This window comes from Sphaerodactylus townsendi, linkage group LG04 (assembly GCF_021028975.2).
Source record: "Sphaerodactylus townsendi isolate TG3544 linkage group LG04, MPM_Stown_v2.3, whole genome shotgun sequence".
Classification (NCBI taxonomy): Eukaryota; Metazoa; Chordata; class Lepidosauria; order Squamata; family Sphaerodactylidae; genus Sphaerodactylus; species Sphaerodactylus townsendi.
In genome coordinates, this window is record NC_059428.1 from 111,859,183 (window position 1) to 111,882,417 (window position 23,235).

Sequence of the window (23,235 nt, forward strand, 5' to 3'; positions counted from 1 at the left end):
TGCTTTTTTCCTACCTTTGGTCTGAAATTCTATAAACCCAATACATCGCATTGACATTGTTCTGCAAGCAAAACAGGTTCGCTTGTGCATTTTCTATCAAAATGAAGGTGTCAGCATCTTCATTTTTTCCCTTTTTTGCCCTTCACAGTAGACTCCTACCTTATCATTCAGTACACATTTGTTTTCTACTAAGGAGCGCAGCAGAGGAGATTTCTCTCACATGAAGGCAGAAAGAATAGGTAGGCACTTCAAGAAAATTAATTGCTATTTTGTGGCGGGAAAAAAGAATCACTGTAGACACCCACTGGGAATTGTTTAGAATAGGAAAATGTCAGATATTTGCCTTGTTTCACTGGTACTTAGTTTCTTGAAACCTATCACCCCGTAGCTGCAGTCAATCAGATGAAGGGCACTTTCATACCAACTTCTTTTTCTTTCCTTGCCAGCTTGCTCTTTATTGTCTGCTACTCTGGAGCTTAGCCTTCCCCACCCCCCGCCACAACCCCTCATAAGCTTTTTGACTGGCTGACAAACAGACATCTTTTGGGGGGACCCACTGCTGAATTACTCACCTATATCTATCTAAAATGACAGTTTTCCTCTCCTGTTATTTATCAGTGTGATACCTTATTATTACTCTACATATGGAAGAAGAAAGTTTGGCATATTTTTAATGTGTGTTATGGAACGAATCATTTGCCTGTCATATCAATAGCTTTCTCCCCACCCACCACCCCCAATGATAGCTTACTTTAGGAAGAAAATGAGCCAAGTACAAAGCACTCCCCATATTTTGCACCGACTGGAAGCAGGAGAGCTTTAATTTCAATGCACAATATCCACTATCGCTTTCTCTCTGCACCCTCCCCTCCCCACCCAAGCCTAGGCTTATTATCACAAACTCAGCCGAAACATATTGCAGTGTGCCTCACAAAGCTATCTAGAAATTTAGCACAGGAACTTCAATATCACATGACAGCAAGACACAGGAGAAACTGAATGGAAATGGCTCCAAGGTTAAAGCAATGATCTTTCCTTACAGTCACAAAACTTTGATCAAAAGAGCGTGAATGACAAGCGAAGGAAGGCATTCCGTCACTATGCCCTACTTCCAATTTGGCCGGTGCTGAAACTTTTCTGAGCTCATGACAAAGTTCTTCACGTGTCATAATGTTGCTCTCCTCCCCCCTTCCTTCGTACCCTTCTTACCTATAAAGAGATTCCATTCGGTATCCAAATCAGCTTGATTTGCCAGGCAGCCCTTCATTACGTTGAGGCAGTAGTTGTCGCAAGGTTTCACAGTGGGAAGTCCTCGGCAGTAAGGGCAGTACAACATCTTCATTAATGCACGGATGCATCCTGGGGTAGGGCTGACCTATAAAGTTTAAGGGTCAGGGGGGAAAAAAGAAAAGGAAGGAAGTCAATTTCCTACCTCTGTCCAGATAGTTGAATTTTCTATTTTATCCTGAAACAACCCGCTGGCAATAAAGCTGCATCTGGCACTGCATGACAGGAGTTTGACCCTTAATAATACCTTCTTGGGGTCTCAATACCTTCCTGCTAGTTATCTAATTTAGCAAAGAAAGGTGGAGTTCTAATGTACGTAGTAGTAGACTGGTAGTATTGGTATCTGAGATATTCAGTGCTTTAAAAAAGATCTTGCATGAATAGAAAGAAAAACCAGAAAGAAATATCTACAGACTGGCTGGAATAATCAATTTCATCCTCTCTGCAGGTTATCATCCACTTGGTTGCTGCTCTGTTAGTGCTACCCCTAGGACAGAGGTGCCTTGTAAAAGTAAAATTTCTTACTGGTATTGTCTGACTGAAGAAGAAGAGGTTTTGACACCCTGCTTTTTTCTACCTTAAGGATTGTCAAAGTGGTTTAAAATCACATTCCCTTTCTCATCTTGTGAGGTTGGTGGGAATGATGGAGTTCTGAGAGGACTGTGACTAGCCTAAGGTCACCCAACAGGCTTCATGTGTAGGAATCAAACCTGATTCTCCAGATTACAGTCCCCCACTTTTAACCAATATATCATGCTGGAAGGAAGCCATGGCCCTAATTTTGCAAGACTTGAGCAAGGATGTCAATGATAGGACATTTTGGAGGTCACTAATTCATAGGGTCACCATAGGTTCAAAGTGACCTGACACACATAATGCATACACTGTTTCTCTTGGGGGCTCAGAGGGGAAAGGGGAACATTTTGCTTTGGCTGTTTTCTTACTGGTAGCCTGTACCAATTTGTATCAGCTAACTTTTACCCAGCCACTGCACCTTAGCAGATGTGCATAAGGCAGAAATCAACAGATGATGCTTTGCCTAGCACAGCCTCCCAAGGCCAGGGAATGTCACACCAATTGAACTTCTGCCTGACAAGCAGCAATTTAATGGAAGAGAGTCAGTGGCGTAATGTCCATTGGGCAATGTGGGCAGCTGCCAAGGGCTCAGGAATTTTGTAGGGCATGCTCCTGCGTTTTTATTTTTGGGTGTTTTTTCACATTTTGGCCTGCAGGGGGTGCATTTTTAGAGATATCGGCACCAAAAATTCAGAGTATTGGAAACAATGGGGGATAGGGGCTACCTCTTTGGGAGTCCATAACTTTGGACCCCCTGAACCAAACTTCGCCAAACTTGGAGGGTGTCATCAGGACAGTCTCCTGAAGATACCCTGAAAGCTTTGTGACCTTCAGAAATGTGCACTACACAGGCTGTACCAGAAATTCCCCACTGACATCAATGGAAAAAAAATCAATGCAGAAGTAAGATTCTTGGGCAAATTTCTGGAGGTGCCTGTCAGGGGTGCAATTGTTAAGCTATCAGCACCAAAATTTCAGGGTATCTTCAGGAGACTGTCCTGATGACACCCGCAGGTTTGGTGAAGTTTTGGTTCAGGGGGCAAAGTTATGGACCCTCAAAGGTGCAGCCCCCATCTCCTTATCTCCCATTGGAAACAATGGGGGATAGGGGCTACCCTTTTGGGGGTCCATAACTTTGGACCCCCTGAACCAAACTGCACCAAACTTGACAGGTATCATCAGGACAGTCTCCTGATGATACACTGAAAACTTGGTGCCAATACATCCAAAAATGCACCCCTGCAGGCCAAAATGCAAAAACACCAAAAACGCATCCAAGAATCTCAGATGTTACCGTAAGTTCGGATTGCGCAGAGTTTGGAGGGGGCGGGCTCAGGCCCTTGGCCCTCCAAGCACCTCCAAATCGGCTCATCTTGGCCCAATCAGGCTAAGCCAAACCACCAAGCCTTGCTGCCTATGCTCCACCTCTTGCCAGCACTGCTGCATCCTCGGATGTGCGGTGGCAGGACTAGCAGTTAGGGGTGCACGTGCACCTAGCCACCCCACTGACTGTGCCGCTCTCCCCTGGATGCCACCGCTGCTTGCTGCCACCTGCCCACCTCCTGCATCTCGCACCCTTTCTCCGGTAAGGGGGGGTGCCTAAGTTCAGCCGGCAAGGAGGGGGGAAGCCACAAGCCACCAGGGGAGGAGGACAGGGGAGCATCAAACTCAGGTTTTGCCCAGGACTCCAGTTTTCCTCGTTATGCCCCTGAAGAGAGTCACAATCACTATAAAAGAGGCACACTACGAGGCAGCCTATGTTCCCATCAGTAAACCACAGGAGAGAGATGGTATTTATTGGACCCACAGCATTATCAACAAGACAGCAGAACATTTATGGGGTGTCTAAAACTTCTCTTGATTTTAACAAGGAGAAATGCCAACTGAAAAGCAAATTACAAGTATCACTGGGTGGTAAAACTCTGCATTTCACATCTCTGTGAGAAGTTCCCACACCCATAGTCTTTCCCACATTGCGGCTTCCCATTCAGAAGCATCCCATGGCTTTAATCATTTATACCACAAGAGAAGGTGAATCAAAGGACACTCATTGTAAGGTTGGTTATCTTTCTGTTTATGTCAACTTCTAGTACAAATAAAGGTAAGCCAAATGTACAGACAGGACAAAGGGTGAAATGATGTCTTAGTGAAGGAGGCTGCTACACTTAAGAAAAACGCTGTTGCCCTTTCAAGAGATATGCAAATGCCAGGACTAGCCAATTCATATACTCATTTGATCACCTTTACATAGTAGAAAAGGGGCTAATGGGTGAGGAGGACATTCTGTATGGAGTATATTTTGGTCTAAAGAAAAAGAGAAATGATCAAATAAGTCTGGTTTATGTGCATATGGGTATATACACTCACTCAGGGGTTCCCAGAGTGATATGGGTAGGCACCATGGCATCTGAAGATAGCTTTCCTGGTGCCCACCAAATGTTTTTAGAAAGTGGGTTGGGCCAGGTGGGGCTTTTCCTCAGTACAGTTTCTAATCAACCATTTGAGATTTGATTAGCTGTGGAGATTTTTTTTTTAAAAAAAACAGTGGTTCGGTAGCAGCTGCCACTATAGCACGATTGATGGTAAGCCATAGCGACCATTCTGTGGTTGGCTCCATCTCCCGAAGTAGCCATTTTGTGACTGTGATTTGTAGCTGTGTCCATCACACTGTGTCTGCATTTTAAAACTGCTTGCAGTATCAAAAAGGTTGGTTGGGGAAAGGATCAGCACTTTTTCCTCAACTGCCAGGACCTTATAGGTTGAATGGGTGAAGTAGGCCAACACTTGAAACTGGGGCTTGCCAGTAGTAGGGAACATCACTTTATTGGTATGAAGGCTCTGAGTCTTTGCTGTTTCCAAATCACAGTGAATTACTCAGAGATGACCAAGGGGGTTGAGGACCAAAACTTAACACATGTTGAGGTTAGCATAAGCTTGGATATCAAGGGAGGAGCTTGAGCCAGCTAAAAAAAACCCTTCTCTCCCTGTCCAATTACTATCAGGTTCATACAAATCAGCCCTGGGTTTATGACAACCTTGTGACTCAGGCTCGTACATGGCTTTAAAGAAAGAAAATGTGCACACACAAATTACACTCATTACCTTTAAAGGTATTCTTCTCAGGTTTTCTGACAATATCAAACCTATTTAGCTTTATGTTTACAGGGTTCCACAATCATCACTTCAGGCCCATATGCTCTATGTTTTTTGACTCATTATCTTAGCGGAATGCATTCACTTCCCGCTGATTGTTTCGCAAATATTAGGCAAAGCACATGTCATTTAGCAAATAATGATTTTTTTTCCAAAAAGAAAGAAAAAGATATTCTTTCTCTTTTTTTGGAGCAGAATTTGCTCACCACTTGAAATAAAACATTCATTTCCCCATTGATGATCCCTTCTTTCTTTCAAGTACAATTTGTTACTGTTGATTTCATCTACCCATCTGCATAGCAACATCCCTAACATGCTGTTTTCTATGTTGACACTGATCCAAAGAGACCTTGCTTTGAGCTCTGCTAATCCTTGGCTTTCAAAGACAATATTAATGCCTTCTTTTCAGTCTTAGGCTTGACCAGACAGCCATTGCTGTGCACACTCTTGTCCTCTAGATGAGGCTACCACATTTCCAGTTGAGGCTTCAAAGAAATGAATGGGTTATGATGCCCACATAAGCAAGAGAAAACATCTATATTGTCACATTCAAGTATCTATTTGTATTCGACCCCAAACTAACCAGGCGGCAGCAGTATTTAAACTAGGCCAACTCCTCTTTAGCAGAGAATGTGCAATCTGAGATGTGTCTGTGTGCCATCAAATCAAAACTGACCTATGCTGACCCCAGAGGGTTTTCAGGGCAAGTGAATAAACAGGGGTGTTATGCCGCTGCTTTCTTCTGCAAAGTCTTCCTTGGTGGTTTCCTATCCAAGAGCTGACCTTGCTTAGATCCTGAGACCAGACAATACCAGGCTATACCATTCCACATCCTGGGATCTGATCAAAAGACATTACAAGGAAAATTACTCTGCCTGGCTCAAAAAAAAGCATTAAAATATAACCTTTAATAGAAATGATTAGAAGTACTATACCAAATAACCCAAGTTATTTTTAATCATTTCTATTAAAGGTTATATTTTTAATGCTGTTTTTTGACACAGGCAGACTAATCTTCCTTGCAATAGCCATACTGTTTCTGGCTCAATCTGATATAAAGACCCCAACAGGTGTGCAGGAGACAAGTGCAAGATTGTTTTATCTGTAGATGACATTTTCACCTAGATGCTTTTATCCTAGCCGGGCTTATTGCCAGTCTCCAAGCCCAGCTGTGGAAAATGTAATGCTGGAGAACAGATTGTAGGGACGTCAGAGGCACATCTCTTGCCCCTGCACTCGTTTTTGCCCCACCATCATGTGCCAGTTGAGTCTCAGTGGTGTGAATCGTTAGCATCCGAAACATAGCAGTTGAGTAAGAACATTTGTTTTAAGTTGAAACACTTTTACCTATCAGCTCCTTTCTTAAACATATTGTATACACAATGACAGACTTGCCAATTAGTTTATGTAGGCTATGTGTAAGTTGAGCGCAATGGAAAATTGACTACTTTTCTTCTTATTTCATTCTTCCATCATGGAATTCAAGGGGCATGTATGGTGTCTTGATCTGGCACAAACCAGGTCCTTGCTTCAGAAAGGGTGTTGCACCAATCAGGACAACTTTGGCCAATGGACAACAAAGGCAGCTGTCCTGGGTCCCATGCTGGGGGGACACAACTGCCCAGGTCCCCAAGCCCAGACAGAGTGGGGGAGGGAAGAAAGCAGGCTTCTGCTGGCAGGCTGTGCACCTGCAGACAAGTGTGCACAAGTGTGCCCGCATGGTAAGGGATGTGAGCAGCTGACTTCCTGTGGCAGATCCCACCTGCCTCACTTGCCATGAGAGCTGCTCCTTTGCTTGACCTGGCTGGTGAAGGCTCTGATGGGGGTTAGCAGTGGGGCTCCATTGTGGATTTTAGTCCAGGGCTGCAGAACCACGAAGACTGCCCTTGGCATCAGATGCCTTCAAGACCCACAGACCCCTTTGGCATCACAATGCTCTCTGAATCACTCATAGGGAAAAAAAGTCTCTGGTAAATGATGGGGTGGGGCAGTGGGGCAGGGAAATAGGGCAACTGTTTACTGTGATATAGAATCATATTAATAACGGAGAAACAATAAAATGTGCAATTAGATGAAACACAACAATCAATTCAGTAAACAGAAATGACACAGGCAAGCCTATTTTGGAGGGCTGACATGCACAAACCTTTTCCTTAATTTTCTCAATACATGTAAAAAAGCGGCAACTTTAGATGTAATTGATGGATTTACATCTTCCAGAAGAAAACAGATGCAATCCTCATCTGATCCCACCCCACGCTACCCCTGCAAATGTGGAATAACTTGATTCAGTCTAGATTGTATAGTATCATCTAATGGGCACTTTAAAAAATAATGAGCGAGATCTTCTATATGGTTAGAGGCACAAGGGCAGAAATGGAGATCTGAAGAAATTTTACTCTATCTGTCCTGAACGTAAGCAGCGGGCATTGTCTGCAAATGGACACATGTAAATTCTCTTCTTAATGATGCATCTGTGAGCTCAGATAAATACTTTGAAAATATTTAACTTTTATTGAAAACTTTGAGTTTTGAATGTCATGACAGGCTTCCTTATCGTTCATCCATTCACCAATAGGGAGGAAGCCCGAGAGCAGCACTAAGCTGGGAAAGGGCATTGTTACTCTCAGGTTTCCTTCTCAACAGGCTGGGAAACTCCTGGGCCCAACAGGCTGGGAAACTCCTGGGTCCGAACAGCAAATGTATAATGGGTTGCAGTCGGAATAAAGTAACCCATTTCCTGTTTTCGCATTCACATGCATCTGTACAGGCAGTGATTGGAGCCTACAGAAACAATCCGGGTTTGCTGTCACGCCTTCGCACGAAGATGGGTCTCTTTTTTTTATTTACTTCCCACTGATGCATAGCTACGCACGCATGCACAAATGAACCCCCACAGCCATCTGGATGACTCACGAAATGACCATCTGCACCTGTGTAGTTACACAGATGTAAGCCACAAAATAAAAAAAGGAAAAGGGAGGCGAATAAAGCACCTCCTGCCTGGCCGTTTGCTTGCGAGTGGCTGCAACCTGCGATTTTTAAAAAGACTCGCTAGTAGCATGATTCTTAAAAAAATGGTTTAGGAGAAATAACACAGGGCAGACTCGTTTTAGGGGTGGGATCTGTGTGAAGTTCCCTGCTAAAATGGTTTTTTAACCATCCTACACCCACAGGGATGGAGGGAGAGGGAACTGCGCCCAGGGCACAACCAGCCTGCATGTGCCCCCACCCGCCTCTGCCCGTCCTGCCCCTGGGAGGGGGTCTGGGGGTGATTTTCTGCCCCCACGTGACGCTAATGGTGTGTGCCCAGGGTGTGGCACCCCCCGCTTCATTGCAGCTTTGCCACTGTACACCCATGTTTATTGGCCTGTGCAAAACGGGCCCTGGCGATTTGGGAATGGAGCCTAGGGAGGACAGGAATCTCAGTGTGGTACAATGCCCTAGGGTACACCCTCCAAAGTATCCATTTTTGTCACGAGAACTGATCTTTGTAGTATGGAAATGAGATTCTGGGGGATCCCCACATCCCAAGTAGAGGCTGGCGTCCCTAATCTTCATGGGCTCATCAGTTGAATTGTTGGTTGGAGTGGGGAGAAAATAGAACAAGTTTAGAAGAGGGCCCAAGTTGGAAATGTATGAGGAAAAACATAATCACTAGTCACTGAGTTGACTAATAAAAGTTAGCTATGCCTATTCTAAGAGGCAGAGAACATTTTAAGAGATGCAGGAGTTGGCAGAAACAAAAGGCTATTCACACCATAAAATGAAAAAAAAAATCCTGTGAAGTGGAATGAATGTAAACAACTTTTGAAAGAAGTCCAGTCAAAAGGGCTTCTAGTGCTACAGTACTTGGAAGAGAGCACGAAAAATGTGTGACTGACTTTATGAGTGCACCACGAAATTAGGCAGATTCCCTGGAAAGGCAGCATTAAATTTTTTTTAAAATAAATAACTAACAACAATAAGTTCCACAATAAGTTTCAGACTGTACTGTATCATTAAGCCTTGACTTTTAAATGGAGTCCAGTCAACAGGACTTAAGACAATGATAAGAAAAATAACGGGTGGGGGGGGGATGAAATAGGTTGATGATCAAGTGAAAGATCCAAATTTTAGAAAATGGCTGAAACGGAGCCAGTTGGCAAAGGAAACAGAACTTAATCATGAGTTAATTAAAATAGGACTGGACAAACGTTGATAAGAGGACACTGCAGAAAAGCACTGGGCTTATACTGCGGAGATCCTCAAACAAGAAACATTCAAAAGTGTGCTAGAAACTCCAGCAAAGAAATGTTGACTTTATACTTCCACATCTTTCTGCAAAATCCCTATACACATGCTTTAAAAAATAAAAATGAAATTAGAGGGCACAGTTTGTAGCCTACTGATGTCAGTCAGAATAAAGAACAACAAAAACTTATCACAGAATCCAGCAGTACTAAAATGTTCCACTTTGCTGACCAAGATATCCCTCCTTCCAACAACCTGCACGTAACCCAAACTTTCAACATGACTGTAATGAGACAGGAGCCTCTCAGTGGTATTTTAAAACCCCAGTATTCTGAAATATAAATGACAAATGGTTCTACAGTGCACACATGAGAAAGGAATTCTCCTTGTACTTCCTTTAAGCGAGCAAATGCTGTGTCAGGCTGGGTATGAGATTGGTGTTTTGTCACAACTCAGTAGTTATGGCATTCCTACACATTTTTATGAAATGCCACAAGTATTCCACTCTGTAACCAGTAACATTCCAAACACTGAATCCCACCCATTGCCAGCATCCTGGGTTTGTTTGAACTGGGATGAGCCAGAACCACCCTCTATTGCCCTCAGAGTACAAGCATTTTCTTGAACACTGAGTGCCAACACTTGAGTGCTAACACACCAAACATGACAGATATTAAATAAGGTTTTGAGATTTTTTTTGAGGATAATAAATATCTACTATCATTTGCTATCTACTATTCTTGCAGTGTAATTTTAAACAGAGCTACATCTTTCCAAACTCACAGATTTCTTAGAAGAGTGTCATTACACCTAGGATTGCGCTGTTAATATTAATATAGGGGGGTTTCCCCAGTGGGCACAATAACAGCCCCAGGCCATATCAAGTTGGGAAAATAGTGTGTGGGGGTGGATCGGTGTGTGTGTGTGTGGGGGAAGGCTGAAGCTCCTTTTCCATGCACTCTGCAGTCCCAATCCAAATTGGTCACCATTGTAGGAACTGAAGATAACCTGAAAATCTTGTTTGGGTCTTACACAGGGTGGGGACCTCAGACCCATCATTTGTATGCTATAATGTATCAATCTGCAGGCTTCCTATAAGCTGCTTTTGTGAGTGTTTTTTTTTTAAAAAAAACTAAACTCAGGAAAGAAGCACAGAACTCTCTTAACTTGTCATTTGAGCCTTAGTACTTAAGTTTTGCTAGTCTGCACCTTACGGTCCACAGCCCTTTGTTCTCAACTTTATTTTTAATAGGAATATGACAATGTAACTAATCAATTATTGAACATAGGTAGTTAACACACTGAGGGGTACTGACTATGGAGTGGCATTACTCAGTGGTAGAGCATCTGCAGGGCATGCAGAAGGTCCCAGGTTCAATTCCCAAAGTCTCCTGTTAGAAAGTTCAGGCCACAGGTGGTGTGAAAGTCTTCTACTGGAGATCCTGGAAGGTGCAGCCAGTGTGAGTGCACAATAATGTTGATGGAGCAATGGTCTGATTCAGTGTCCATTTGCCTTTGCAATGCATCCTTGTACTGCTACCAAGTAGCACAAATCACTGACATGGCTCATAACAACAACTCCTAATCTTATTTTCATCTACTTTTGCTTATCAAAAAATCTTTTTTTCAACATTTCTTCCTTAAATCTTTTCCTTTTTACTTTCTCACCTGAATCTTCCACTGTGTATGTGTAAAAGGCATTCCATTTTCCCTGAAACTGCAATCTTGATCTGTTATGCATGATGTTAGACTTGCCATGGCACCATATTCTGCAGACTGGCGTTTCCATTCTTCCAGAGTTGGGCATTTATCTCATTTCCACTTTCCTGCAAATATTATTCTTGCTACTGTTCCCATAGAATTGAATAATACAATATAATTTTTTGGCACACTGTCAAAAGCATATCTTTAGGGATCATCCCAAACTTTAATTTTTAATTTTTTTCCACTTCATAGTAGATCTCTATGTGGTAGAAAAATGCATCTGTATTTTGGCATTTCCAACCATTCCCGCTGTATTTGCTATTGATTTTTGCTATATCTTTGGGTGAAATATACTATTTATAAAATATTTTATACCAATTCTCTTTTAGTGTTTGACATTCCGTAAACTTGATGTCTTAAGTCTATAAATCCTCCCATTGCTTCCTATATACCGGTATGTTTTCTCCAAAGTTTTATATCAGTTTCATCATCCAATCTTTTACCTGCTCTGTTTTATTATCATATTGCAAATGAAGTTTTCTTAACAAATGTCCTGTATCTGTGGCTATTAACTTTTCAAAGTCTGTTTTCTTTCCTACTTGCCCTCCCTCTGCAGCTATCTGTTCTTTTAATCTTGTCACCATTTGACAAAACAAAAGCCGTGGGATATTCTTTCTTTCTTTCTTTCTTTCTTTCTTTCTTTCTTTCTTTCTTTCTTTTTTAGCCAAGTTTTACTTTTCCTTTGATTATCAGTCATGTTCTTATAGGTTGTAAGGTCAGTTATCCTTAGTTTCTTTCTCAGTATGCATCAACTTATCACTGCTGCCACTAGGGGACTTATTTTACTTCTCCACAGATACCATACTCTTAGTAACCTATCTCTCAGAACATGTTTCCTGTCTTGGATTTGAATTGTCCTTATTTCTTAATCCATAGGTAATTATGGACTCTTAATCCATAGATAATTATGGACTCTTTTACAAATCGAGCCTCAAATCCTCCATACAATTAAACAAAGAATACTAGACATCAAAAAGCAAACCTTGTCATCTCACACTAACAGACCCTGTTCACCATTGACCTATGGGATTTCGCAGTCATTTCACAGATCCTTACCAGACTATATCCTCAACCTCAAGTCCCCAACCTTAAGACGTGCCTTCATGCAGGCCCGTTTTTAATATTCTCCCCACAGCGATAACTCTGGGAAGATATCTCCACATCCTGCCAAATGAAAGGACTTGCTCATGCTCCTCAACTGTGACTGAAACGACAGAACATGTTTTACTACATTGTGCCACCACATTGGTTTATGTAAACAATTCATCCAGCCCCATATTAATTTAAAAATTGCTCTCTCTGATAAGGTCAAGATCCAGTTATTCCTCAATAATCGCTGTTCAAAACGGACCGAAGATGTGGTGACGTTCTTAGTTCCGGCATTGTTAAGACACCAGTCATTTCGATCTTGATTTTATATAGGCTACCCTTATATTATAATTTTAACCTATGCCTAATAAAGGTGATTTAATTTAATTAAGATAATTATGCATACCGTCTTTTGTGTGTATTGTGTCCAATTTTACTGTCCTTCAGTTTGGATCATTTTTGACTGCTTGGCTGGCTGGGAAGCATACTCCTCAGCGTCTCCCAGCAGTTTTCGGTATACCATTGTACTTTAAAGTTTAAATTTGATTAAATTCAAAAAGCTAGCGTAGTCTTCAGCTTGCTATACTTGGCAGCCAAAATAAAAAAAGACTAAAGATGATAAAACAATGAATTTTAAATACCAGAGGTGGAGGACTTCTCACAACAGCTCAGCAAGCCCCAGCAGCTTTCAGTTAGGATGAGTAATCCAGTTCGTCAACCAAACCAGTGTGGCTGTTTGAAGGTACAGCTTTATCTTTGGTACTACTGACAATAACTTACTTGTTTCATCTTGTAATATTTTGAATTGTACTTGTGGTTTGTTTCCATTCCAAATGAAGTTGGAATGGAAGATGCCAGCCACAGATGCAGGCGAAACATTAGGAGAGAATGATGCTAGAACACGGCCATACAGCCCGGAAACCACACAGCACCCCAGTGATTCCAGCAGTGAAAGCCTTCGACAATACGAAGTTGTTGATCATTCTCTTTTAAGATTTTTTCTTCTACATAAATTGGTAACATTTGAAATAATAGAATTATCTTTCTTATACTTTTCACTGCCTCTCAGACCCACACAGTTTTATTTTTATTTATTTATTTGTTCCACTTATATACCGCCCTCCCCCGAGGGGCTCAGGGCGGTTTACAACATTAATACAAACAAGTGGAAGGATAAAATACAATATTAAATATTAAATATTAAAATGCAGCGCTTAAATTCTTAACCATTTAAAATACAGATGGCGTATGACCATTTAAACTCCTCTGAGAGGGGGAACAGCGGGTCCAAGCTGTTAACAGGCATAATCAGCAGGCGGCCTCCCCAAAGGCCCGGCGGAATAGCTCAGTCTTACAGGCCCTGCGGAACTCATTTAGGTCCCGCAGGGCCCAGACAGCTGGAGGGAGAGCATTCCACCAGGCAGGGGCCAGGGCCGTGAAAGCCCTGGCCCTGGTAGAGGCCAGCCGCATCATGGAGGGGGCGGGAATCTCCAGCAAGTTGGCCTCTGCCGAACGCAGAGACCGACATGGGACATATGGGGCCAGACGGTCCCTTAGGTACGAAGGTCCCAGACCACGTAAGGCCTTAAAGGTTAACACCAATATCTTGAAGACGATTCGGAACTCAACTGGGAGCCAGTGCAGGTGGCACAACACGGGCATGATATGGTCTCTAATGGCACCTCCCGTGAGCAGACGAGCTGCCGCATGCTTGACTAGTTTCAATTTCCGAATCAACCTCAAGGGCAGGCCTGCGTAGAGCGAGTTGCAATAGTCTAGTCTGGAGGTGACCGTTGCATGGATCACCGTGGCCAGATCCATCTGGGAGAGGAAGGGGGCCAGCCGCCGGGCCTGCCGAAGATGGAAAAAGGCAACCCGGGTTACTTGGGCCACCTGGGTCTCCATCGAAAGAGACAAATCCAGGTGGACCCCCAGGCTGCGAACTGAGGGGGTCGGTGCCAATGAGACCCGCTCCCACACCGGCGGCGTGAAATCCCCCATCCCCCCCACGGCCTAGCCAAAGGATCTCCGTCTTTGCTGGATTCAGTTTTAACCTGCTCTGTGTCAACCAACCAGCAACTACCTCCAAACAGTGCTGTAGAGCTGCAGGGGCGGTGGCCGCTCCGCCCTCCATCGACAGAATGAGCTGGGTATCATCAGCATATTGATGACACACCAGCCCAAAGCTCCGTACCAGCTGAGCAAGGGGTCGCATATAGATGTTGAATAACAGCGGGGACAACAGCGCTCCCTGAGGCACACCGCAATGAAGCGGGCACCTCTGAGAGGCTTGGTCCCCACACCACACTTGCTGACCCCAGTCCCGGAGAAACGAGGCAATCCATTGAAGGACAGTACCCCGCACCCCGGAAGCGGCCAGGCGGTGGGTCAAAAGGTCGTGATCGACCATATCAAACGCTGTGGTAAGATCCAATAATACCAGCAGCGCCGATCCGCCTCGGTCGAGCTGCATACGGAGCGTATCTGTGACAGCGACGAGAACAGTCTCCGTCCCATGCCCAGCACGAAAGCCGGACTGGAAGGGATCAAAAGCCGATGCGTCCTCCAGAAAACCCTGAAGCTGCTCCAACACCACTTAGTTGGGTCTAAGATGAGAAGGTGGGGGCAGCGAAGCTGGAAATCAGCTTGCTCCCAGTGTGTCTGGGTAAGGGAAACCCTAGTTTCTCCCCTCCTTTTTGCCTCCTGCCACACCAGTATCTTTGCAGGTAGATAATGCGCCTGACCTAATAGGATTACCAACCTCCATGTGGAACCTGCAGATCTTCCACAATTATAACTGATCTCCAGAAAACCAAGATTAACTCCCCTGATGAACATGGTTGAGAAGTCTATGGCATTATACCTTCCTGATGTCCTGACCCAGCCCCCCTTCCCAACTCAGGGCTGGCAACCCTATGAGCCATGAAGAATGAGGGTGGAAAGTGCCAGCAAGTAATAACAATGGTCTTATGGCAACCCCAAAGGGTTTTCAAGATAAGAGACATTTAGAGGTGGCTTGCTAATGCCTGCCTCTGGGTAGCAACTCTGGATTTCCTTGGTGGCCTCCCAATGAAGTACTAAACCAGGGCTGACCCTGCTTAGCTTGCAAGACCTGATCTAGATCTGGGTAAGTAGGCTGCCTTTTAATCTGCAGAAATACTCTGGCTTTGGCAGGTAAGGAACTCTATAATGGTGATTGTATAGGCTTGTTATGAGGGGAAGAAAAAGCACACACTGGCGACCGTCTACAGAGAAACATCAGTCAGAATCACTGAACAAATGGGATTTGTATGCATGTGCATGATACAGTACCATTATCCAGTCAATTCTCTAGAGTTTTTCTGCTCGCTTACGAAAGGGAAGATGGAACTGCAGACATCAAAGTTAGGCAAGGTCTATTTCTGGGAACCATTTATAGTATACATGAAAGTCTAATTAAATAATTACTTCATTTTGACAGGATCTCATGATAAGAATCAATAGGCAGGCCACTGATCTCGCATTCATTTGTCCTTACATTGTCACTAAATCCTGTCTCCCTCACACTTTCTTGACACCTTAAATTAACCTTGGCTATAACCTTGGCTTTCAAACAGAAGTCTGGAAAAGACTGTCTTTGCCAAAACTTTTCTTTTTCCTCCCTCAAAAATGTTTCAGCAGTTGCTCTGTGGAACAAAAATATATTCTGCAAAATACATAAATGTACATCATCATCTTCATTTCCACAGGATGTGAGGAGTCAGTCTTCTTGTAAAAAGGAAAGCCAAGTCAATTTTTGGGAAGTATTTTCTCTAAAACATTTGCCCCAATTTGCTGATCCATATGCATCCCATTTTGGCAACTGAGCCAAATGGGTACAGGATGAACAGAAAATGTTGGATTTCATGAAGGGTGAATTTTCTTCACCTTCCCTGTTACCTCTCCAAAAAGCATTGTCGGGGGGGGGGGGGGCGGTGTCATGGGATCCAAGTGGAAAAAGATCATATGGCACAGGAGAGCTGCAGTAAGGAGGAGCCACTGGGCAAAATCCACCCTCCATATTCTGCCCACAGAGACTTGCACCTGTAGAAATTCTAATGGTAGATTCCTCAGCTTTTGTCCATGATGCCCCCTGATTCTCAGCAATGCCATTTTTATGGGAGGGCCACAGGAGATTAGTACCTGCTTCCGTACAGTCTAAACCATAACTGGTGGAAAGTGGAAGAGAGTTTCATGGACTGTCCTTTCTCTCTCCTTAAGAAGGAAAAACTGGGCAGGACCGCAAGAGTGCAGAAACTCAATGCACAAATCTTGTGCAAGCTTTTGCATAGGATGTGCTACCTCAATGCTAATGCTGAAAAAGTGCATCTAACCGAAGCATAGTCTTCTTACTTGCTCATATTATCACGTTTCTCCTCCTGGTCCCATGCATGAGTCCACATCTGTACAGAGAAAGCTAGTGGGAGCAGACAGCTGGAGAGGGCATTATTTCCACAATCAGAGCTACACTTGTTCTAATAGACCAGATCTTGGAGGATTGGTTTTGATGAGACTTTCTGACAGTAAAGACAACTTGTGATGGGGGAAAATAATTACTCACTTTACTCAGCTTTCTCACTTCTAGAATTGCTGGAGGGCTACAAATTAGATTTATTGCACAATCCTAAACAGAGATGCCCCAATTTAAGCCCACTGACTTAGAAGAGTGTAATTCTGTTTAGGATTGGTAATACTGTTTAAGGCCAATGCACTTAATTTCATTGCAAGTAGAAAAAGTCAACTTGGGAAAATTCCAGATGGCTTGCTGTTTTAGTCTACACAGCAACACAACGGAACACTGAAATTTCTGCTGGAATAATTTATTTCACTTTTAAAATGCCACTGGACTCCAGTTTGTATACACATTACTAGGGGAAACTGGATAGTGTGAACAGGTTCAGAAACTACTCTTCAATTCACTGTCCTTTCTTGGGCACTTCCCCTCACCATGAAAATTTTCTTCATTTTTCTGCATAACAGCATGAAATATTTGGGTTTTATTATATTTTTAAATAACTACCTTATCTGAGAAAGATTGCACTTGTACACAAGCAATCTTTCAGTATATTTCACACCTTTTTATGACAGCAGAAATAAAAAATATAATTCACTAATTGTACCCTTATTGCAAAAAAACACACACACCATAAAGCACATAACTCAATGCTGTGATCTCATTAAGACAAGAATGGCTATTTATCAAAGCATGCAGAATTGTAGTAGTTATTTTATTATACTTAATGAAATTTATAGGAAAAGAACAGTGTCTCATATGGATGAAATTTGAGTGCCTGGAAAAGCAGAGAGAGAGAGAGCAAGAGAGAGAGAGAGAGAGAGAGAGAGAGAGAGAGAGATATGGGGAAGTATAAAAGAAACAAATTCACTGGGTAACTTATCAAAGAGGACTTGGAGTTCGAAAGGAGTGAACAAGCAATAGCACTGCAGAAAAACTAGCAGAGAAACTAGCAAGGGGGGAAGCGCCCAGTGCACTGGTGCATCCTCTGCCCCCCCCGTCCTGCTCTGGAACGACCACGCCACACCCCCACAGGGGCGCATGCCTGGTGTGTCATGCCCCCGTTCCCTTGGAGCTACGCCTCTGCCAGAATCAAAACAGAATATATGGAATTATAGTTGCCAACCTCCAGGATGAGCCTAGAGATCTTCCGAAAATTTGAACTGATCTCCAGATTACAGAGATCAATTTCCTTGGAGAAAATGACTACTTTGGACAGTGAACTCTGTGGGATTTATACCCATTGAGTTCCCTCCCCTCCCAAATCTTCCCTAGACTCCACCCCAAACCCTCACAGACAATCACATTTTTAAAAGATATTGCTATACTAATATCTAATAAGCCTTCATACCAAAAGCTTATTGTTCAGTTAGATCATGCAGTGTCTTGGTGTCTGTCTTTCTCACAGAGGGGTCAAGACCTTTTTGTTTGCTCAAGCAACACTTTTCCAGGTTGATGCATTTTGACTACCTACACGAATACCTTGCAGATGCAAATAGGATTCCCAGCTGTAAAAGGTCACTGCCAAAAGTCACTGAAAAGTGAGATAGGATGAAATATGTGAAATCAGCCTGAATCAAATGTGAGCAAATAAACAGGTTGTATTTTGTTGTTACACTGTGAACATCACTGTATGAATTTGCTGTTTGCATGTCTTGAAGGCCAAGGGAGCTTGTTATATTCTGGTATTAATAAAAGCTGGAAAATGATGGTGGAGTGGGGGAGGCAGGTAAATAAAAAGGAACAGGTTCATTCTGGTCATGGGCCATTTGTAGGTTAATTCAAAATTTCTAATGCCGCACAAAAAGGCAAAAAATAATTAGCTGTTTAGATTATGTGGTATATTTTAATCCTACCCTTCCAGCTCAGGGCAGTATACATGATTTTCCCTTTCCCATTGTATCCCAACAACAGCCCTGTGAGGTAGCAAGGGTAAAAAAGAATGGCCATTTATGCACTTGTAGTCTGCGCCACAGTGAGCATACATTCCCTTTGGTTCAGATTCTCACTTGCACATGTTTCCCCTGCTGCCAAACTCACCATGACCAGATCAGAAAATCCCTCAGGTTTCTGAAAGTGGATAAAGGAAGACTTTTCTCCTACCTTTGTAGGGAATGCAAAGTAGATGCCCATGCATTACTCACTCATCAGGTTTTCTCCCACCCCCCTTCCTTCCCCCACCCTAGTTACACCATTTGAGATTGATTAGAAGGGCTTTTAAAAATTGTTGGACAAAAGTCAGCCAAAAAAAATGTAGGCAACAGAAACAAGTAAGTGAAAGGTAGGTAGTAGTTCCATCAGTTTCACCACTGCATTACAGAGTGATCTGAAGGGGTTTTTATTGTTATATTAGTAGTGAAGATCCCTTTTAAACCCAGTGAAATAATGATAGACCAAAGGGGGCGGAGGAGGGTGCCAAAAAGGGGGTTGCAAGGAAACAAATAAGGCAGCAGTGTGTGGGCAAAATGGTGGCTCATCTTACTAAGAATGCTTCTCAGAAGGGTAATCAAGTCAAAATGCAAAGCCATAGAGAAATCCCACTGGGAAGCAAACAGATGCTGGAATAAGTAAGGAATGCATAAATGGCCAAATAGACCCAAGGCTACACAGTAAGTTTCATGGTGAGTATGGATTTGACCCTGTCTCCGTAATCCTAGGCCAAACCTCAAATTATGGCACTATATTGGTTATCTAGTGAGTTTTAATGGAGCAAAGATTTACGACCAGCTAAGTTCATAGTCAATTCAAGTCCACCCTTGAGGACCGAGCAACCCTACTTCTGCCACTTTGGTTCCTGAATAGTGTGCTGAGCAGTACTTGGTTACTTGGTAGTGATGCTGTTGAACAAACAGCTAGAGGAAATTTGTGGTTCCAACCTCCAGGTGGCACTTGGAGATTCCTCACTATTACAGTTGACCTCCAAACAACCAAGAACAGTTCTTCAAGAGAAAATGAGAGAGTGGAATCTATGGCATTATACCCTGTTAAGGTCCCTGCCCTCTCAAATCCCACCTTCCTCAGGCTCAATCCCCAAAATCTCCAGATATCTCCCAACTCAGAGCTGACAGTCCTAAGAGGAATCCATCACCCCACTGCTGCATGTGGGTGAAGCCATCTACAGCAAGAAGCAGGGCCTTTACTGCAGTTGCTCCTAGGTTGTGAAGCAATCTGGATAGGGAGGGTGGAGTTTTCTTTGCTTTTAGAAGAATGGTTGCCCTTCTTGTCCAGATAAAGGTCATCTCATCCAAAGAGCTTTTGGCCTTTGAATTTTACTGTCTTGTTATTGCTGCTATGAATTTTATGGTTCTTGCTATATTGGGGAACATGATTTATATCTCATTTTGTGTTCATTATTCTGGGTTTTATTGTTTATCTTAATTTGAACATGCAATTAAAAATATGTAAACCTACTTTACTAGGCTTTTGAAACGTTTATGTAATTTGACTGCTTTCTATAAATAGCAAGCACTATTACAGATTGTTTCTTGGAATAAAGTTAGTTTAGGATAGATTTAGACCCCAATTTTCATCATATTAAAACCTCTTTTCTTTCCTATGTATTGGGAAAACAAACCTATTTCAGAAACCAGAAATCTCCGCTACATCAGCAGCTACTGTGAGGACAGTTATATTGTTGTGTGCTAGAATATAAAGCATCCTGAGGGTATAAATGCCATGGGTTTAGTGTCCTTAGCACATGGAGTTTCAGACACCTACAGCTGGATTGCACTGCCCTTCATGTTAGTTTCAGCCATTAATTGTTTCCATTTGCACACTTGTCTTTTATTTAGGGCTAGGCATTTTTGACGCTAATAGAATCATCAAGCAGTATTAAACTGCATAATCCTCAGGGCAGATGTCTTGGTCTCAACCAAATAAAGGAAATTTGTAATGCAATTATTTAAAAAGGCAGTGTGCCTTGTGGTAGCAATTGCTGAGGAGTAGTATAGCATGTGTACATTTGGCTCTAATTCAGACTACAAAAGGGTAACAAAGGAGGTTTTTAATTCCAATCCATTGACAACAATGAACCTTTTTATTGTCCCAGGAAGAAACAGTGGACACAGACACTCACAGTCCTCTCTTGTCAAACTGGCAAGGGCTGTCGGAGGCTGGAAGCTGAGCCGTCTCCCAGCCCTGTTCCTTGAGGTTCAGATTTAACTAAATATGAGAGGAACTGAACCTGAGACCTCTGGCATACAAAGCAGCTGCTCTTCACTGACCTGTGGCCTTCTCTTTGTCAAGCCCCGTGAGAGAGACAGAATGCTTTTATGACACAATGACATTAAAAAGAAAAAGAAAATTAAAGTTACCAAAGAGACTCCAGTCGAGAAAACTGGCATTTTAAGGAATCTACCTGCCAAGTGCAATCAATACATTCAGCAGGAGTATTTCTATCTCACAGAGAGAGGCCTTGTCAAGAGTAGTTACAGGTTACTGCCTATAGATTTGAAATGAGACCCGACACATTTCTTTTTCAATTATGTTCTTCACATTTTTATTCCAACCCAGCTCCAACAAGGAAAGGGGGAGTGTACCTGGTTTTCCCCTTTTCCAAGGGCTCCTGACAGCCCCCTTGTGAGAGAGTGAGCTGCCCAAAATCACCCGGTAGGCTTGGTGGAGACTTGAACCTTTGAAAAAATACCGAAGAGGATGACCAAGATGATTAAGGGGTTGGAAAATGTTTCCTGCGAGGAAAGGCTAAAGAGACTGGAACATTTCAGTTTAAGGGAAGAAAAAACAACAACTGGGAGGGGAACATGACATGTTTATAAAATTGTGCATGGGGCAGACAGTGGACTGAGATAACTTATTCTTCCTCCCCTATGACATTAGAACTTGGGGCACCCAGTTGAGCAGATGGGCAATAGGGTCAGTATTTACAAAAGTAAATACTTCTTTGCAAAAGTAAATACTTCTACAAAAGTACTACAAAAGTACTACAAAAGTACTACAAAAGTAAATACTTCTACAAAAGTAAATACTTTCTACAAAAGTAAATACTTCTTTGCAAGTGATTACAGTGTGGATCTTACTCCCAGAGGATGTAGTGACAACCACAGGCAAAGACAGCTTTAAAAGGGAATTAGACAGATTCTTGGAGAATAAATCTATTGTTGGCAACGAATCATGGTGACTAAAGGGAACTTCCATATTTAGAGGCAGCAAACCTGTAAATACTAGTGCCAGGAGGAAACATCAGTGGAAGGCCTTGGCCTCTATGCCTCTTGTTGGCCTTTCAGATTAAACTGGTTGACCACTGCTTGAGATGGGATGCTGGCTGAAATGGACCACCAATCTGGTACAGCAGGGCTCTTCTAATGTTCTTATGTCTCCTTGGGCAGCTACTCTAACCAGTCTAATGCACTAGCTTTACAACAGGTAGAATTTAAGAGTGAGCGGGAACAAACCACTAGTCCAGAAGAAGAAGAGTTGGATTTATATCCCCCTTTCTCTCCTTTAAGGAGACTCAAAGGGGCTTACAAACTCCTTTCCCTTCCCTCCTCACAACAAATACCCTGTGAGGTAGGTGGGGCTGAGAGAGCTCAGAAGAACTGTGACTAGCCCAAGGTCACCCAGCTGGTGTGTGTTGGAGTGCACAGACTAATCTGAATTCCCCAGATAAGCCTCCACAGCTCAAGTGGCAGAGCAGGGAATCAAACCCAATTCTTCCAGATTAGAGTACACCTGCTCTTAACCACTACACCACTGTTGCTCCCAAGAACTTCTGTAGAAGATAACAGCATTAAAAGATACATTCAAAAATATTCAAGTCATTATCTAGCTCATTGTGATTTTCAGTATTTGTATTCATTTTCTTTACTTATTACACCAGATCCTGTTTTTATTTTTTAAAAAGAGGAAATCATTTGTGCTAGAAACTGGTTTTCTATCTAGATTTTCTCAGAAATTGTAGCATTCATAGAAGAGGTGGTCCCTTCCCAATTTCAGAGCAACAGGAGACAGCACCTTTGTTTTATTGGTGATTGTAGCTCCCATTTGCACAGGGGAGAATTGTGGTGCAGGTGAGTTTTTCCATTTTCTTGGATTCCCAAGAGGAGATGGAAGGCAGAGAAGGAAAACCTATTTTTAAAAAAGGGAGCTAGTAAGGGGAGCTATACCTTGCCTCCATCACTGATTATCAGACTGTAAGTTGATTTTTATAATCTCCTCAGACTGGCTGTCTAATACCAGAAACTGGCTGCAATTAAAAAAAATGCCTTGGTCATCAAGGAAAGGTACAGGAGAAAGCAGGGTTTACATCCTTTTGCCTACATGCTCCATGTTTATTTAAAAACAGTCATGTCCCAGCTACTCGCCCTTTTATTTGTATGTTAAGGGAAAGTTCCTGTCTTTGGCTGCTACTGGGTAAAAAGACAGAAGATTCATTTATATTGGAGAAAAGTCACAGCTGCTTTTAAAAGCCACCTGTTTTTGAGCTAGTGTTTTAATGGTTTTAAACTTTTAAATTTTATTGTATTTTATGTGACGGAAGTCACGCTGAGCCCATAAGGGGAAGGGCGACATACAAATGGAATGAATGAATGAATGAATGAATGAATGAATGAATGAATGAATGAATGAATGAATGAATGAATGAA

At 42.7% G+C, this 23,235-nt stretch overlaps 1 protein-coding gene across 2 annotated transcripts in view; it reads right to left on the minus strand.

Moving 5' to 3' along the window:
• Nucleotides 1-23,235, minus strand: part of GPC6 (glypican 6) — a 942,204-nt gene that overhangs the window by 239,682 nt on the left and 679,287 nt on the right. For both annotated transcript variants that reach the window (XM_048492941.1, XM_048492940.1), the window contains exon 4: nucleotides 1,210-1,375. In XM_048492941.1, coding sequence (XP_048348898.1) covers nucleotides 1,210-1,375 — 166 coding nt within the window. The remainder of the gene's footprint in view (nucleotides 1-1,209; nucleotides 1,376-23,235) is intronic.